At 36.2% G+C, this 19,235-nt stretch overlaps 2 protein-coding genes across 2 annotated transcripts; one reads left to right on the top strand and one right to left on the bottom strand.

Moving 5' to 3' along the window:
• LOC104741023 (probable sulfate transporter 3.3) lies at positions 12,801 to 17,162 on the top strand. The gene is made up of 11 exons (XM_010461783.2): positions 12,801 to 13,174; positions 13,298 to 13,346; positions 13,432 to 13,639; positions 14,476 to 14,647; positions 14,724 to 14,789; positions 15,140 to 15,253; positions 15,349 to 15,465; positions 15,706 to 16,310; positions 16,421 to 16,506; positions 16,656 to 16,732; positions 16,827 to 17,162. The coding sequence occupies exons 1-11, from the start codon at positions 12,926 to 12,928 to the stop codon at positions 16,977 to 16,979; spliced, it is 1,896 nt and encodes a 631-aa protein (XP_010460085.1). The 5' UTR covers positions 12,801 to 12,925; the 3' UTR covers positions 16,980 to 17,162.
• Positions 17,523 to 18,257, bottom strand: LOC109128664 (uncharacterized mitochondrial protein AtMg00810-like). The gene has a single exon (XM_019235489.1). It carries the CDS (start codon positions 18,255 to 18,257, stop codon positions 17,523 to 17,525), a length of 735 nt encoding a protein of 244 aa, XP_019091034.1.

Here is a 19,235-nt window from a genome sequence, read left to right as displayed (position 1 = left end):
TGTAGCTGGTAAAAGAATATTCTAGGGTTTAAGAAGAGATGTTTTTTTAATGATTACTTGGGCTTTACGTAGCCTAGGCCCATTAAGTATTTTAAAAAAAAAATTATGACGATTAGAGCAAAATCTCCCTTCTGATTTTTGAAAAGTATGGATTAATTTTACATTTTTCATTAATTAAAGTCGAGAGTTTGTTCAATTAGTGGTAACCTATATTATAATTTGTGTAAACTAAATCGCTCGATAAACGTGTTATTTCATAAAATCACATCATTTTGTTTAAAGTATATGGACAATAATTTTTTGTCAATCAAACGAAAATACTCTTTTCTACTTATGTTTTTCTTTTTTTTTTTTGTCTCCATAAGAGTATCATGAGTTCTGCGTTTGGGTTTTACAATGAAAAATGGATACTTCAAAATTAATATACTCAAGGTTGTGGGTTCGTTTCAAAAAGTAGACGTTAAAATACAAAATATAAAGAGTTTTCTAAGAGTTCTAAGAGTTATAGCACATTCAAAACTCAAGCTTTCTCAATGTATCACATTAGGAAACTTCTTTTTCAATGTACCACACCTGCATATTAAAATGACTATTGTATTCTCGATCTTTTTTTACATTGCAGAACAATAGAAAAGTGTTTATTTGTTTTTTTATTAATAAACCATATTCTTCTCTCGGGTTTTTTCATCTTCTGCTTCATCTACCACTTCTCCGTTATCTTTTTCCTTTAACCAATTTTCAAACCCTAGCTCCACCGGATTTGGTTTCGGATCCACCGCATCATCAACCCCTGCTTCCTCCACACCCCCATCCTTTGGATTCAAAGCTTCCTCAACCCTTCGTTTGGATTCGGTTCCTCTGCTTCGTCTACTCTTTCGTTCGGATTCGGATCCTATGATTTGGATCCTCTGCTCCGTTCGGAGCTCTGTCATCCTCCTCCACATCTCCGTCTTCATCTCTTTTCGGAGCTCTTCTTACCACCGCCATCGCCAGAGCTCTTTCGTCAGAGCTCTTTCGCCGGACCAACCGGAACCGTCAGATCGCCTCCTCATATATATCTCTTGGCCCTTGCCTTTAGTTCTGTCACTGGTCTTACTTTCACTACCGGATCTGACCATTCGTCGTTGGCATAGTCTTCCTCTTCTCCTTGAAAGACCGATGGACCAATTAAACACACCAGGTTGTCCACTATTAATCTTATCAAGGATAAGTTATTTTACGAAGAAAATATTTTATTTACTCGATAGACAAGTTTTACACTTGTCCACAATGTCCACTTGTCCTCTATTAAATTTGTCATGCACTAGATGATTCACAAAAATTCTAGTAAACAACATTTTTATTAATTCGATGGACCAGTTTTAAACTCGCACAAAGGAGAGACAACTAGTCCTTTATTTATTTATGTTCTAGACAAGTAATTTAAGCTAATGGACAAGTTTGTACTCCTCAACTTGTCTACGGACACTCACAAAACTAAATTTTGTCCACCGTCTTATGCTATTCCACCAAATCTCATAGACAATAATTATTTATTCTTTGGTCAACAGAAAAAACAACAAAATAACTTTTCAGATAAATATCTCCATTTCTGATCTTTTTTTATTTGTTTTGTGTTTTTAATTTAAATTTAAAATATCTCTATAATTAATGTTATTCTGGGTCTCACATCACATCAAAAATCAGAGAGTTTTGTTTTCTCTGTAGGGACAATTTCGTCTTTCTATTATCTGACAAAAGTTAATTTTTGGTAGTTTTGAAAAGGTTTTTCAAATGTGGCATTTTAGAAGGGTTTTATATAGAACGTGGTAGATTCAACAAAATTCCCAAATATAAACCCTACATGTTGCCGGCTTAGAAATATTACATGCTCGTGGGCAAACTAAAAAAAATGCCTCTTAACCAATAGAAAAACTTACTAAAAAAATGTCTCTTTAACCTATAGAAAAACTTACTGATTTTTTTTTGGTCTTTTTTGTTTATATAATTTTTTTTGTGCCCTCTTAATTTACAAAGTTTTTTTTTGTGCCTCTTTAACTTCTAATTTTTTTTTATGCCATTTTTCTTATACGTATATGCTCTTTTAATTTATGATGGTCGCACTTCCCGCCCACCTAGTTAAACCGACACATGTACTCAACAGACAAGTTATGTCTATATCTACGGAAAAGTCGGTTTGTAGAAAGACAATGCACGTATGCAAAGCATTTTAGACCACATAGGTTTGAGCTTTACATATCTTAGAATGGAACAATTACTTTATAACATAGTGATGTCTCTAAGTCAGCTCAAAATCAAATGAATTGACAACGAATTGGAGTACTGATCATTCAAAATAGTTCAGTTTAACCAAGAAATCCAAACCGTGTTAGACTTATCCAAAAGTAGATCAACTTTATTTCCATTCTAAACAAATTTAAAACTGAAAAAGCTTAAAAGAATTTTGAACTCAAAATTTGTATTGGATATCCCTAACGTGGGCAAATTATAATTTCAAAGAAAACAAATATGGGAAAAAGAATAAAACTGACACTTGGAGCTAAGGTCCCTAAAGTGGGCAAAGATGATAACAAAGCAACACGCGATCAAAAGCTCAATGTGTCTTTTTGGAGGTCCCTAAAGTATATAATACGTATGGGTTTTAGATCTTATGACAATGATGAAGAAATGGATAGGCACTATAGCATAAAGATTCACCTCAATTATCATCCAAGCAAGAGTCTAAAAGAGAAAAAAGAGGATCTTGACACTAACATCGTATCGAATCTCACCATTAACAAAAAGAGAACATTACAAGCCTTGCATCGTGCACCGACCATTTCTTTTGGGGAAAATTAGGAGAACTTTCATGAAACCTAATAAGACAAGGACCAAGTTCCAACCATTGGTGGGTTTGAAGTTCTTTCTTGATGTGCCCACGTTGTTATATAAATTCTTTGTTAAGAAAAATAAAATAACTTGTGTCACATTGATGCTTGATTTAGGAAGCTTCAAATCATGAACGATGTTTTAATCTAATGTATAGTGCTACTGATTCAAATCATGAACATTCATAATCTACCCACAATCATATGTAAATTATGCTACTGATTGATCGGATTTGTGTAATGTTGGTTTTTAATTGGTTATGAACGTATGATTGTGGGTAGACTGGTTTGAATATATAATATATGAAGAATATATCATTTAATTAGATATATTCTTCGTAACTAAAAAAAAAAGAACAAATTTTAGGACATAAGTTGGAAGAAATCCATCTATCTAAAATCTTATTCAAAATAACTAAAACTGTATAGAAACTTATACAGCTCTTTTGGGTCACAACTACATATATATTCTTGAAGATAAGAACGTGATGCTAACAAACAAAAATTAAAAATGCATCATCACATCAAGATAATGAAAACCCCCAAAAAACATATCAAAGACAAATCCGTATAAGTTGTTTGATGTACAATCAAGTTGGTTCAAAATAGGGGTTGAAAGAAGGTTGAAATCACAATATTGAAGGACCGATCTTGTCAGTTGTCACTTTCTCAAGTCGCATTATTACTTTTAGGGACCCTTTATATTGGACGATTGGGTCACCGGTCAGATTGTATGGTTTGCAACTTGCAAGGAAATGGACATTGACTTCTTCATTATCACCCCACAAATATTTTTATTTGAATATTTGCTAATCAGAATTAGTCCAGATTTTAGGTAACACATTTGCAGTTCCAAGCTGGTTCTCTTCACCCACTTTCTCATTATCCTATAAATTTGTTGTTCTACATTTTAATTATCATATATCAAGCAAATTATCACTATCATCATCTTTTGCTCGAGAGTCGGGAAAGACCAAAACATCTTTGGCTATGCCCCAGAAATATATATGATATACCAAAACTACAAAGTATACAGTGGGTAGACAAATTTTGTATCTGCATTTATGCACTCTCGTTTACTCTAAAACTTTACCAATCACATTAATTCCTTGTGCTGCAGTCAAAGACGGGCCTGAAGAAAAGTAATACAAACATGAACTTCCAAGTCTTTAAATTCCTTATTTTTTAAGTGAAAATTTTCATTTAGTCTAGTGGTAACTCATTACTCTCATTCTAACTCACAATTTCAAAAGAAATTGTATACTTAGGAGAATAAGACGAAGAGAGAAATGAACACACACAATTTTTTCGAGTCAACATCAAAACCGGTGTCTACGTCTCAGAATGTATTTTGATTGCAATAATTACCATCAGGAGAGAAGGTAAGGTTCCTCTAACAATGCCACAATCCGGTGAATCTTATATGTGAATCTTATATCGTCATTCTAAAATTGATAGAACAAAATAAGATAAGGTTCCTCTAACAACCAATCAACAATGTATCGTTACATGCAACAACACAACAATAGCCACGTCGATATGTATAAGAAAACACGTGCGAGGCTCATGACTTCCCGCTTGATACCACAAGCTCGAGCCTCGAAGCCTTTGTTGTTTCGAGAAGAGGATACTCTTTGACACCATCTCACCAAGAAGAAGAATTAACATGGTGGATGGAACCATTCATATATGATATATGTAAATAATTAAGCATGATTTTCGTGACGATAATAATGTGGTAGATGGCAAAAAAAAAAAAAAATTCTAGTCAATAAGAGAGAAAATGACTGGATAAGTACGATATTGGCTATTCTCCACAAATGGGAGTGAGACCCGCTTTAGCTTCATCATACCTATCAATCTACTATTTTGGTTATAAAGTTTTTCTGAGGGAATCTTGAATAATACAGTAGTAGTACTAATACTCAGCGCAATTTTCGAGAAATTCTATTTTGTGGTTCAAGTAACGAGTCCATCGACCACAATTCAAAATTTCACTTTTCTCACAAGGACAAAAAAAGTAACAAAAACTATGTTTAAGGGTCGAATCAAATCACGACAGAAATACATTTTTTAGTTTGCGGGAATTTTTTAAAAACAGGTGAATTGATGACAGTTTATCCTATGGAAAAGTTGTTAAAGGGTGAAGATCAGGGTTCAAAAAACGTTTGACGCACCAATAACCTACTGGTGGATTTGGATATCCACAGTGATGGGTTAGGATCGATGCCCTGTAGGGCCAGCTTGGAGTCCATTTGGGCGGCTAGCGGTGGGCTAGTAGAGTCCACAGACGGTCCGTTGGAGTAGCTAGCGGTGGGCTAGTGGGGTCTGCAGGACGGGTTGTTGATACTAAGATTTTTGTATGTCCTAGCGGGTTCAATTAACCTTATGTGTTGTAGTACTTAAGGTGTCAATCCAAATGGGATGATGCTAGTCACTCAAGATGCAATCAAGAAGTCACAAGTTAAGCCAATTCAAAGTGTGTTTTTCTAACAATCCTAGAATGGTCAAAATACAAAACGGAAATGAGTCACAGAATTAGAAACGAAAATGAATGACAAGAAGCGAAAATGAATAAAAACATAAACGAGTCTAAGCATGAACTAAAAAGGCAAGAAACGAAACAGTCTCAGGAATGTAATGAAAATCAGAAAGAAAGAGATCCTAAGGATGGGATTAATTGATGTCGTTGGAGTATCCTAGTCTATAGAGTATTTAACGTGCCACAAGCAAACCATCCCTAAACAATGAACATCACTTCTTAGCTAATCCAATCTCTTGACAGAAGCTACTCAAACTCAACCACTTCCAAACCTAGCTCTCGCTAGAGAAACATGATCAAGCATGGCATGAAAAACAAGTTCATTCATGTCAACAAACATCCTAGACAATTAATCTCTTAGGCTAGGAACGTAAGTCTCTGGCACTAGTTCGTCAGACATTTCATCGAACACCTTTTGGGTGCGGAAATGTCTAAAACCCAGTTCCAACTGATCAGAGAGAAACTAGTATTTCTAACTCTAGTCCAGAAGGGAATCATACAATCAAAGCTTAAACACTCTACATCCTAAGATCCTCCTCCTAATCTATCCCATCCTCAAGAACTACCACACTACTCAGATCCGGAACTCATCACCAAGGATACAAATCCATAAAACAAGCATTATAAGGTAGATAAAAATAAGATGAACAACTTGTAGAAGAAATCAAATGAAAATACTGAATAAACTCGGAGATGTCGGATTGTAAGGCACAAAACGTTTTTTGGTGGCTAGGTTAACCTTAAGAAAAAGAAACAATGCGGGATAAAAGATAAGATGTCCCGGGACAAAGACTTAACAAAATGTATTTATAGTAAAAAAACGTGTGAATCTCTAAAACTTAAAACGACAAGATAGAACGTCGGTTCGGGAATCTCCTGAAGCGTGTAAGATGGAGCACCTTCCTGACATTCGCGATTTGGTCGGTGTGCAACCAGTGGCTCGATTGGCGATTCAAGAATGGCTCGATTGGCGATTCAAGAATGGCTCGAGTGATGCATTCCCGACTGGTGACCTGAGAATGGCTCGGGTGATGCTTTCCCGACTGGTGACCTGAGAATGGCTCGTGTGATGCGTTCTGAACTGCGTGGCTCGAATGCTTGGGTGAGAGTGGCTCGATTGGTGAGTTCGGCGGAAGCGACGAGAGTGGCTCGAGCGTGTGAGTTCGGCGGAGGTGAGGCGAGGTTGGCTCGAGCTGGGTGTATACGTATCCACTAAAACAATGATAACTCTTTAAGCATATCTCCGATTGGTTTGAAATAAACGTCATTGGAAAATAACTCAATTCTCTACAACTTTGATGAAGACATAAAAAGCTGAATCCCTCGACTGGTGGCTNGGAGATGTCGGATTGTAAGGCACAAAACGTTTTTTGGTGGCTAGGTTAACCTTAAGAAAAAGAAACAATGCGGGATAAAAGATAAGATGTCCCGGGACAAAGACTTAACAAAATGTATTTATAGTAAAAAAACGTGTGAATCTCTAAAACTTAAAACGACAAGATAGAACGTCGGTTCGGGAATCTCCTGAAGCGTGTAAGATGGAGCACCTTCCTGACATTCGCGATTTGGTCGGTGTGCAACCAGTGGCTCGATTGGCGATTCAAGAATGGCTCGATTGGCGATTCAAGAATGGCTCGAGTGATGCATTCCCGACTGGTGACCTGAGAATGGCTCGGGTGATGCTTTCCCGACTGGTGACCTGAGAATGGCTCGTGTGATGCGTTCTGAACTGCGTGGCTCGAATGCTTGGGTGAGAGTGGCTCGATTGGTGAGTTCGGCGGAAGCGACGAGAGTGGCTCGAGCGTGTGAGTTCGGCGGAGGTGAGGCGAGGTTGGCTCGAGCTGGGTGTATACGTATCCACTAAAACAATGATAACTCTTTAAGCATATCTCCGATTGGTTTGAAATAAACGTCATTGGAAAATAACTCAATTCTCTACAACTTTGATGAAGACATAAAAAGCTGAATCCCTCGACTGGTGGCTCGAATGGTGGCTCGAGTGGTGGATCGAGCGTGGATGTTGGAGCGTGGCTTGAGCGTTGATGTTGGAGCGTGGCTCGAGCGTGGATGTTGGAGCGTGGCTCGAGCGTGGATGTTGGAGCATGGCTCGAGCGTTGATGACATACATTCCAGGCATGATGGATCGAGTGGGATGCTGGTGCTTCTTCCTGGGAGCGCGTCCAAGTCGCATGTCGGTCNCGTGTGAATCTCTAAAACTTAAAACGACAAGATAGAACGTCGGTTCGGGAATCTCCTGAAGCGTGTAAGATGGAGCACCTTCCTGACATTCGCGATTTGGTCGGTGTGCAACCAGTGGCTCGATTGGCGATTCAAGAATGGCTCGATTGGCGATTCAAGAATGGCTCGAGTGATGCATTCCCGACTGGTGACCTGAGAATGGCTCGGGTGATGCTTTCCCGACTGGTGACCTGAGAATGGCTCGTGTGATGCGTTCTGAACTGCGTGGCTCGAATGCTTGGGTGAGAGTGGCTCGATTGGTGAGTTCGGCGGAAGCGACGAGAGTGGCTCGAGCGTGTGAGTTCGGCGGAGGTGAGGCGAGGTTGGCTCGAGCTGGGTGTATACGTATCCACTAAAACAATGATAACTCTTTAAGCATATCTCCGATTGGTTTGAAATAAACGTCATTGGAAAATAACTCAATTCTCTACAACTTTGATGAAGACATAAAAAGCTGAATCCCTCGACTGGTGGCTCGAATGGTGGCTCGAGTGGTGGATCGAGCGTGGATGTTGGAGCGTGGCTTGAGCGTTGATGTTGGAGCGTGGCTCGAGCGTGGATGTTGGAGCGTGGCTCGAGCGTGGATGTTGGAGCATGGCTCGAGCGTTGATGACATACATTCCAGGCATGATGGATCGAGTGGGATGCTGGTGCTTCTTCCTGGGAGCGCGTCCAAGTCGCATGTCGGTCGAGTCACATGACGTCCATTCCGGGCATGCTTGGTTGAGCCGTATGTCTCAACCTCCATTCAGTTCCAACAGTCTGGACATCTCCTAAACACCTGAAATAACTCCAATATGCAAGATGTATGCAAGACCAATGCAAAGACTACCTAGATATGCATATTATGCAAAAGAGACTAAAAACAATGCAAAACAATTAGTTAAGAGACCAAAATGAATAACAAATGCATGATGAAAGAGTGTAAAATATATACATATCAGTTGTCACATAAACCAAATTTATGATTTTGGTTGCTAGTGTATTAGAGTTTTTTCATTGGTAAATAATCCTGAAATCTCAAATTTTGAGTAAGATCTTGAATGTATCCAACGATGCGGTACGGTTTCTAAGGTAGGTTTTACGTCCTTTGAGTGTTTTCATTTTCAGCTTCTTTTATTTATTTCTACTACCATGTGAACTCTAAATTTTTTTTTCTTTTTTCTAATGAATGTAAAATTTTATTCAATTAAAAAAAATATTTTTACAAGAAATGTTTCATTGTTTGAGAGTATTTCCAAAACAAGATTTGAAAAATTAGAGTTTAGATAGTAATAGAGGGCTGAAGATAGGCTCTTGTCGAGAACCAGAGTTGTAGTCCTTCATCATAGAGGTGGTCACGTAAGTCCATGATTGAGCTGAGTCGGTTGCGAATGTTCTTGTCAATGAGTTTTATGAGTCGAGCTTGTGGAGAGGGTGTCTCACCATGTCGCCGAGCATTCCTCTCACACCACAAATGATAAAGAGTTGCTTAAAAAACATATTTTAGCACGAAACGTTGAAGAAAAGGGAAGATTAGAGAGGTGAGCAGCAGTAGCAGACAGCTCCAATCCGTTGAATAATAAGACAAGAGCAGAGGCTGCAGCAAGTGTTTCCAAATAGCGGCAGCATAAGGACAGGTGAAAAACAAGTGATCCCTGGTCTCTTCCGTGCCTGAACAGAGAACACAGTTTACCTGTTGTCCCAAGGACCAGTTTTTGATGCAATCTCTAGTGGCTAACCGATTATGGATCACAAGGCAGAGGAGAAACAAATACTTCAGGAATCCTAAATTTTACAGTTAAAGTGTTATTTTTATCTTCTTCTTTTTTATATGAATGTAAAATTTTATCCACTAAATAATTGTTTTACAATATAATGCATCTATAGTTTGAAAATTTCAGAACATTTGGACCTTAAAACTTAATTTCTGAGAAGAGTGTTAAATTTGGGGTAATTTGTGACCATTAAAAATATCTTTATTGATTACACTATACAAGATGATCTCCTTATTCCTCTATATATTATTAAATACGACTACTATAGATTCCTAAAAAGTCGATGACTTGTCTAGTGGAGGAAGCCAAGAGATTCATGTGTCATGTCTGAATTTTAACATGGGTTGTAAAATATATTTTTTTTTCATTCCACGCATGAATATTTATATTTCTTTGAGCTAATCTTTATCTTCTTTATATGTTGTATATATAAAGTGATAAGCTTCTAATCTTTATATATTGAACAACCATTTCATTATGGATTAACTCGTAGGTTATAAAACTATGTAAAGCTACTCATTTCCTAAACATAAATTTTAAGAGCCTAACCTATAATACATCCAGCAAATTTAAACTAGAAATGTGGACTGAGTCAACAATAGTCACGCGAATACATTCACAAAGTGCGCAATGTGCATACCATTCCAAAAGAGTTGGGCATCAGATCCTTTTTCTATTGAATACTCCATTCACGTCCCGTTACTTTTCCCTTTTGTTTCTTTCTTCTGCTATTCTTTTTCTTTTTATTAATACGATTTGGCCTACCAATATCCATACCATTTATAATCTATTATTCATTTACTTGTATTATTTGACTTCGTGTCCAATGCCCTCATATTTGAGTATTTGACGTGGCACACGTTTTCCATAGATCATCCTCATTTTCAATTATTTTCTCTTTTACTCACTGATTTTTTTCACAACAACCAAAACAACGTTATAATAAGAAAGAATAAATCATAAGCATAGTAAGTAAAAGTTAAGGTTATTGACGATGACAAGAAAGGAGATCTAAGAAACAAACTATACATAAAATATAGCAAATAAATGCAATAATTGCTATTAATAGTAGTACACTAATACTGTATAAAATAGTTTTAAAACGGGTGAAACTAAACATAATGTGATTCAATGGATATGATAATATGAAGTTTTGATCAATATCCAAAACATTTTTGTTGATATACAAGAATCTTCAAAAAAACATTTCTACAGCTAATGTTTCTGAGATAAGTCACCTTCCGTGCCAATATGTTCTACCATTCAACTGCAACCAGTGACAAAAAAAAAAATTCTTACGCCATCGAAAAAAAGAAGATCAGGAATTCATAATGAATCTTACACCAATGCTCACTTTTTATTCCACCATTTTTAGATGGTCCCAATAATAATTAGTGGGTCTAGAATCTTCCAGTTTGGATTATAACTTATCGAAAACAGTTTGGTATATTGATTCAATTTTGTACATTGGAATCAAACTGTAAACAAATTGCATTAACTAATTCATTAGTTCATCTTATCCTTCTTAATTTGTGTTCCGACAGAAGAACCACGTTGGATAATGTTTGATTAAACTTTAGATCTAAGCTAGCCCACCATAAAAACGAACTATCTTTAGTTAACATTCACTCCTTATTAACAAAATAGTGTGAACCGGAATAAATTTGATTTTTATTCATATAACTATATGATATTGTCCGGCTGGATTAATTCAAATATATAGGTTGAAGACGATTTTTTCCGTCGACATAGATAGGTTTGGTTGGGAAATTTTCTATCTTTTATACGTTTGGTTAGATTCTTCATGTTATATATGAGTATGATTATTCCAATAATTTGGTCCCTTTCGTTCTTTTCACCGGAAACAAGGAATGTCCGAGATTCATTAATTAAATTAATATAAACTCGATCTGATTCACATTGAGAAGATATTCTTCCAGTATCAAACTATAGTATCACCAATTCTTTTTAAAAAAAATTATAAAATCACGTACCTTATTATACTGTAATTGTTTCATATCACTACTTAGTTAACCTAAGACGACATAAAATTTTACTTTTTCTGTCAGAAAATGAAACTGTGAAGTGTGAACAATATCTTCATCTTGTACATGTTATACACAAAGAAAACGATTGGCATGAGATAACAAACCAATGATATATAAATTGTTACACAAGAAACTAGAGCAATGTAAAGTTGAATTGTGTGTGGATATTAAGGTGAAACGTGAGAGCCAGACGATCCTTTTATTAAGGTGTAGGTGACAGTTTCATCTTAACACCATTTGTCTAATACATTTATTTGTCTTTGAGTTATGATTTATCAATTCAAGTGTTAGTTGACCGGTTTATTTAGTTGGGTTAGTACTTGATCAGTTTATCGAGCTCGGTTGAATTGCTAATCAATTCATCTAACTAAGCTACCTAGTTTTCCAACTAGTTTAATTTACCTTTAACTATTTCATCCAATTTGTTCAGTTTATATTCATGTAACTAGTTGAGCTCGAATGTTTTCATGTATTCTTTTCACTAAATCTTTTTAGTAACCATAAATTCTAGACCAATATTAAAACTAGATATTATGATATCTGACAAACCGAATATCATTGTCACTTAATGAGTCCACAAATATAAATAGTGTTATAATTAGTTATCATTTCACAAATTAGATAGATATGTATTTGATATATTCAATTATATATTTAATTTGTGGGCTCGACTTATTGACACAGAGCCGATAAGTCTAAAACTCATTCAACTTTCTCTTTGTCTGGATTAATGTAAACAACAACTCCTAGTAGGCTAGTTGGTCGACTCTCTCTTTCTTTTACGATCACAGCGGGTAACAGAGCAGATCGATATATTTCTTATGCATTATTCATAGTATTAGTTATTTCTTTACATTTTTAAATTTTGAAAAGTAATACTGTTATAAATTATCGCTGCATTTCTAAAAGTGTTATTATTAGTAGTGTACTTAACAAAAAATCAAAACTAGCTAGTTCTCATTTTATAATTTTCTGCAAAAATAAATTCATGCAACTAAACTAGTTATATTATTCTGTACGTAGTTTAACAAAACTATCCATATAGCATATCAATGATCATTACTGTATTATTATGTTTTTTACATCCTGTTAAATACGTCATAGATGTATATGCATTATTAACAAGTTCTCAAGGTGGCGAATGTTTTATATCAGTGAGATTGCTTTTTTTTTGTATTCGATCGTACATAGAATTGTGGAAGATAAATAAACGCCTAAAAAACAAACAAAAAGGGAATATCGGCTCAAAATTATTGGTTTTTACAGAAACAATAGTACGTGTAAGTTTTCCAAAATAATTATTTTCTAATATAACCACAAAAAAAAAAGGAGAGGCCAAGATATGATACCATTATAAAATGTTAAAGACCGACCCGAAATAATAATACTCATGGTTACATTATCAGCAAAGAGCCAAGAAAAGAGAAGAGTCACAACCAATACTGGTGACAAGAGTTTTTAACAAAATAATCAATGGAGGTGCACAAGGTGGTCGCTCCGCCTCATAAGAGCACGGCGGCGAAGCTGAAGACAAGGCTGAAGGAAACTTTCTTCCCGGACGATCCCTTAAGACAGTTCAGGGGACAACCAAACCGTACCAAACTCATTCGAGCCGCTCAATACATTTTCCCAATCCTCCAATGGTGTCCTGAATACAGCTTCAGACTCCTCAAATCCGACGTCGTTTCAGGCCTCACCATCGCCAGTTTAGCTATTCCTCAGGTATAAGGCACTTTGCAAAATCTCACACGACGTCCCATTTCACTTTCCGATCAAACCTTCACTACCATTTCAATCCAATTCTTGATATTGTTTTTTTCATCTCCTTGGTTTTTATGGAAACAGGGGATAAGTTACGCGAAGCTAGCAAATTTGCCTCCAATCGTTGGTCTATGTAAGAAAGAATCTAAAGTGAAATTATAAATCGACTTATCCTTTGATGTACAGGAATAAACACGTGTGTGTTGATGTATGTGTAGACTCGAGCTTCGTGCCACCGTTGGTTTATGCGGTGTTGGGAAGCTCAAGAGATCTAGCGGTAGGACCAGTCTCCATAGCGTCGTTGATCTTAGGATCCATGCTAAGGCAACAAGTGTCTCCTATAGACGATCCTGTCCTCTTTCTACAGCTTGCTTTCTCTTCTACCTTCTTTGCTGGTCTCTTTCAAGCCTCTCTTGGAATCCTCAGGTAACATTATTTATATATTCACTTTTTTTTAGCTTTGCATGAACCATGATTTATATATCTATTGAAATATCTGTGTTATGAGGTCAATATTGGGCCTGGACTAGGCTAGTGGCAGTCTGTAGGGTTACATGATAAATGTCGTCGGTGGTCGTGCTTGTGCGCGTTGATTGCATTAAAGATTACAAAACGAATTTAAGATTACTTTTAGAAGTTTATTCATGTTTAGAAGACAATTAGTGATATTATTGATCTACTCCAAAATATAACAAAATTTGTAGAAGAAAGTGTTAAGTAGTAAATCAAATATTATTATTTATTTCACTCTTATTATTTACTTAATGTTATGTTCGAAAACTTAATTAACCAAAAAATATCGATTTCATAGATAATGTTCTAAAATTTAATGACGTGTGTTTTTATGTAGACAAAAAAATATAAAAAAACCATGATCAACATAAAAAAAAGAAGGCTTAACTAGCCACATCAACTCATCAAGATTTTTAGTTGGTTTTTCTTATATATATTTTAATATTTTTATATTTTTATTTGAAAGAGGGGTTTTCGAGGTTATATCTTATTCCTTCCGTTTCAAAATATAAGATATTTTAGGTGAAAGCACGCAGATTAAGAAAATACCACTTTAAAAAAATTTAACCAATCATAAACATGATTGCATAATAAAAAATATTAAATTAATCTAAAAGTAGCATAAAAATTTGAAAACATCTTATATTATAAAACAAAAAATCTCTCTAAAACATCCTATATTATGAAACGGAGGGAGTAATACATAAAGACATTGTGCTAAGACTTATTCTAAAATTTTAAATATGCAGGCTGGGATTTATAATAGACTTTCTATCAAAAGCAACACTAATAGGGTTTATGGGTGGAGCAGCCATAATAGTATCACTGCAACAGCTAAAAGCTCTGCTTGGGATAACTCATTTCACAAAGCAAATGAGTGTAGTCCCTGTTCTCTCCTCTGTTTTCCACCACACCAAAGAGGTTTCTCTCTTCTTCCTAATTCCTTTATTTTTACTCATCAGTTGTATTTACTTACAATGTTATAATCAATATGCAGTGGTCATGGCAAACAATTGTGATGGGAGTTTGCTTCTTGCTCTTCTTGCTCGCCACACGTCACCTCGTATGTTTCTTATCTCTCATACACTATTAAATTACCGTTTTGATTATCCCTCACTATGCATGGACAACATTTGTTACATTGTTTCTCAAAACTTTATTCCCGCCATAAATAACGAACTACTGATACAGAACAACTATTTTCCATTATAAAGTTGATTTTTTTTTTATGTTTAAAACATTTTAATACTAGTATTTTGATATAAATAGCATTTACATTTACTTACAAAACCAAACATGTCAGTATTTCGAACCCACATAATGCATGTCATGTTATAATAAAAATAAAAAAATTACTGCATGGGTCTCAGCCGAAGCTACTGCATATTAAATAAAATGGAAATTTGAATGCAGAGCATGAAGAAGCCGAAGCTGTTCTGGGTCTCAGCAGGAGCTCCACTTCTCTCGGTTATCGTCTCTACGCTTCTTGTCTTTGTTTTCAGAGCCGACCGTCACGGAATCAGCGTTGTAAGCTTCTTTCTTTCTACTCCTATATAAACTAATCCTCTGTTTTAATTTTATATTTTTTTAGTAAAATGTTGAAAACTTTAATTTGTTAACAGATCGGGAAATTACAAGAAGGTTTGAATCCACCGTCTTGGAACATGCTTCAGTTTCACGGAAGTCATCTCGGACTCGTTGCTAAAACCGGACTCGTCACCGGAATCGTCTCCCTCACGGTAAAGTTTTTTCAACTCAAATCATCCAACGCACTTCAATCATTTATGGTCTTGAATTTTATTTTAGTTTGTGTTTTACGTGTTATTATAGTTTTTATTATTATTTCAACCAACTTTGGTCTTTTTCTTGATAAATTAAATCAGATTTTTCAAATTTAATACAATTTTTACTTTCTTAACGTAAAAAAAAAAGTAGTGTTTGAAACAATCGTCGCCTGAATTAGTAATATGATTGAACAGGAAGGAATCGCAGTGGGAAGAACATTCGCAGCGCTAAAGAACTACCACGTAGATGGAAACAAAGAGATGATCGCCATTGGTCTAATGAACGTAGTAGGCTCTGCCACATCTTGCTACGTCACAACCGGAGCATTCTCTAGATCAGCAGTTAATAGCAACGCGGGAGCTAAAACCGCGGTATCAAACATTGTGATGTCGGTCACGGTTATGGTTACGCTCCTCTTCTTAATGCCGCTTTTTGAATACACTCCTAATGTAGTCCTCGGTGCCATCATCGTGACCGCTGTCATCGGACTCATCGACCTTCCTGCGGCCCGACAGATATGGAGGATCGATAAATTTGATTTCTTGGTGATGCTTTGCGCGTTCTTTGGTGTCATTTTCTTATCCGTTCAAAACGGTCTAGCCATTGCGGTCGGGCTATCGTTGTTTAAGCTATTAATGCAGGTAACTAGGCCAAAAATGGTTATAATGGGGAATTTCCCGGGGACAGATATATACCGGGATCTTCATCATTACAAACAAGCACAAAGGATCCCTGGAATCCTTATCTTAAGCATAGAATCTCCTGTCAATTTCGCCAATTCTAACTACCTCACTGAAAGGTTCGTTATTAGCTACCGTAAATAACCAAATTTCTTAATAGCTATGTTGCATTGGCAGATAAAATACTAACATTTTTTTGTAATCTATGTCTTGTGTAAAAACTTTATAGAACCTCTCGTTGGATCGAAGAATGCGAAGAAGAGGAAGCTCAAGAGAAGCATTCTAACCTTCGTTTCTTGATACTTGAAATGTCAGGTTAGTCTTAACAGAACAGTGCCAATTGGTTAACTTAAAAAAAAAAAAAAAAAACAACAACAACAACAACAACAACGATCCATTTTAAGCATGTTTTAAAAACTTTATTTTCTTAGCTAACTCTGTTTTTATTACTATATATGTTAAAGCCGTGAGCGGTGTAGACACAACCGGAGTCACCTTCTTTAAGGAATTGAAGAAAACAACCGCCAAGAAGGACATCGAGGTAAAAAAAGCTGTTTGGCAAACCGTTTTTTCTTCATTGAACCAAGAAACCTAACTTGAATTTGTATAAACGGTTTTTTTTTTCCTGTGTGCAGCTTGTGTTTGTGAACCCTTTAAGTGAAGTGATGGAGAAGCTACAAAGAGCCGACGAAGAAAAGGAGTTCATGAGGACCGAGTTTCTCTTTTTAACCGTCGCTGAGGCCGTTGCGTCGCTCTCTACTAAAGGCCCATCTCTCAATAACGTCTAACCATAGAAATAATTTGTTGGTCCAAAAATATGGTATTACATACATGGATGGTTAAGATTTTCCTTTTTTGCTCTCTTCATCTTTTAATTCCACCAGTACATGTGTCATGTTATGTTTCTCAATTATTGATTTTGGTCAAGATGTATGTAAAGTATGTTTAATATGAGTTTCCACCATTTTGCAGTGTTTAATCTCAAAAATAAAATTGACCTAACAAATCGAACTGAACATAGATTATAAGGATTTTATACGTATTTATTGATTTCTACATCTAAAAAAAAAATCGATTATGAAAGAAAATGCAAAAGTAAAAGAAAAAAACAATATTTCGTTACAAAATAAATTACAATTGTGACTTTATACAAGAGAGCAAGAAAGTTAGTTAGGAAACGAAGATCAAAACAACTCATTCTCATTCAGCTTAACGTATACATTTACATTTTTTCTTCTTATATATGTATCACATTTTACTAAACGGGAATTAACAATCCGGTTAACTCTAATCAATATAAACCAGTTTCATTTATACTCTAATATTCCCCCTCAAGATGGCATGTAGATTGAATTCAAACCCATCTTGCCAATAAGAGAATGAAACTGTCCAGGCTTTACGGCTTTAGTCAGGACGTCAGCCAGTTGTTGATCCGTCTTGACATGGAGCGTCTTCACAAGACCATTAGTGACTGCTTTTCTGACTTTGTGACAATCCATCTCCAGATGCTTGGTTCTTTTGTGAAAGACAGCATTATTTGTAATGTGAATTGCAGCTGTGTTATCGCAAAAGAAAGCAACTGCTTTAGCTTGAGGTACCTGCAGTTCAGTCAGTAGATTCACTAACCATTGAATCTCTTTGACGCCAACCCCCATTGCACGGTATTCGGATTCAGATGAAGACATGGAGACAATGCTTTGCTTCTTGGACTTCCAAGAGATCAAAGAGGTTCCAAGGAACATGCAAAATCCAGTGGTTGAGCGTCTAGAATCCTTACAAGAACCCCAGTCAGCATTTGTGAAAGTTGTTAAAGTAAGATCTGCAGTAGCAGAATAGAACAAGCCCAGACCAATGCTTCCCTTCAAATAGTGTAATACTTTGTATGCAGCTTGTAAATGAGAAGATTTAGGAGCAGCAGTAAACTGATATAACCTGTTCACCGCATAAGTAATATCGGGTATGGTTATTGTCAAATACATCATCCTTCCCACCAATCTCCTATATTGCTTTGGATCATCAAGCAGAGGCTCCTTACTATCTTGGACGAGTGACACATATGGATCCATCGGTAAAGTAGAAGCCTGAAAAGCCAATAAACCAGTTTCTTCGAGTAATTCCAACGTATACTTTCGTTGATAGATGGAGATTCCCTTGCTAGACCTTGCAATCTCAAGACCAAGAAAATATCGCAATCGTCCTAGATCTCGAAGCTTGAAAGAACTACGTAGATCAAATTTGAGTTGAGTAACTTCTGCATCATCATTTGATGTGATGATAATATCATCAACATACACCAGGACAACAATGTATTTTCCTTTCTAATTCTTCACAAACAGTGTGTGATCAGTGTGTGATTTCTGGAAACCAAGCTTCACATGAACATAGCTAAATTTCATGAACCATTGTCGCGGGGCCTGCTTTAAACCGTAGAGATATTTATTCAACTTACAGACAGGATTTGGTGATAGTGTCTCTCCTGGTTTTGCAGTATAGCCAGGCGGAAGAGTCATGTAGATCTCTTCATCAAGGTCGCTGTTTAAAAAGACATTAGAGATGTCTAACTGATGTAAACTCCACTGTTTGGCAGATGCTACAGCTAAAAGAGTCTTGACTGTAGTCATTTTAGCAACCGGAGAGAAGGTATCAACAAAATACACACCTTCTTGTTGTGTATATCCTTTTGCTACAAGTCGTGTTTTGTATCGCTCCAACCTTCCATCAGAATTGAGTTTAGTTTTGTAAACCCATTTGCAGTCAATAGCACGTTTATTTGGAAGAAGTGAGCAGATAGTCCATGTGTGAGTGCTCTCAAGAGCAATAAGTTCCTCATTCATGGCTTGGATCCACTCATCAAATTTCTTTGCTTGCTTGAAAGTAGCAGGTTCTGCAAACTTAGTAACTGCACAAATATATGCTTTATATTCCTCTGTGAGATTTTCATAAGTCCCATATGAAGCCAAAGGATAAGGAACATCTGTAGCAGTCAGAATGCAGTAGTAATCATGTAGGTAGCCAGGTGGCTTAGATATTCTCTTAGTCTGTTC

Source organism: Camelina sativa, chromosome 14, assembly GCF_000633955.1.
Source record: "Camelina sativa cultivar DH55 chromosome 14, Cs, whole genome shotgun sequence".
NCBI classification, from domain to species: Eukaryota; Viridiplantae; Streptophyta; class Magnoliopsida; order Brassicales; family Brassicaceae; genus Camelina; species Camelina sativa.
Note: the sequence above shows the minus strand (reverse complement) of the source record. Positions and strands in the feature narration are given on the sequence as shown.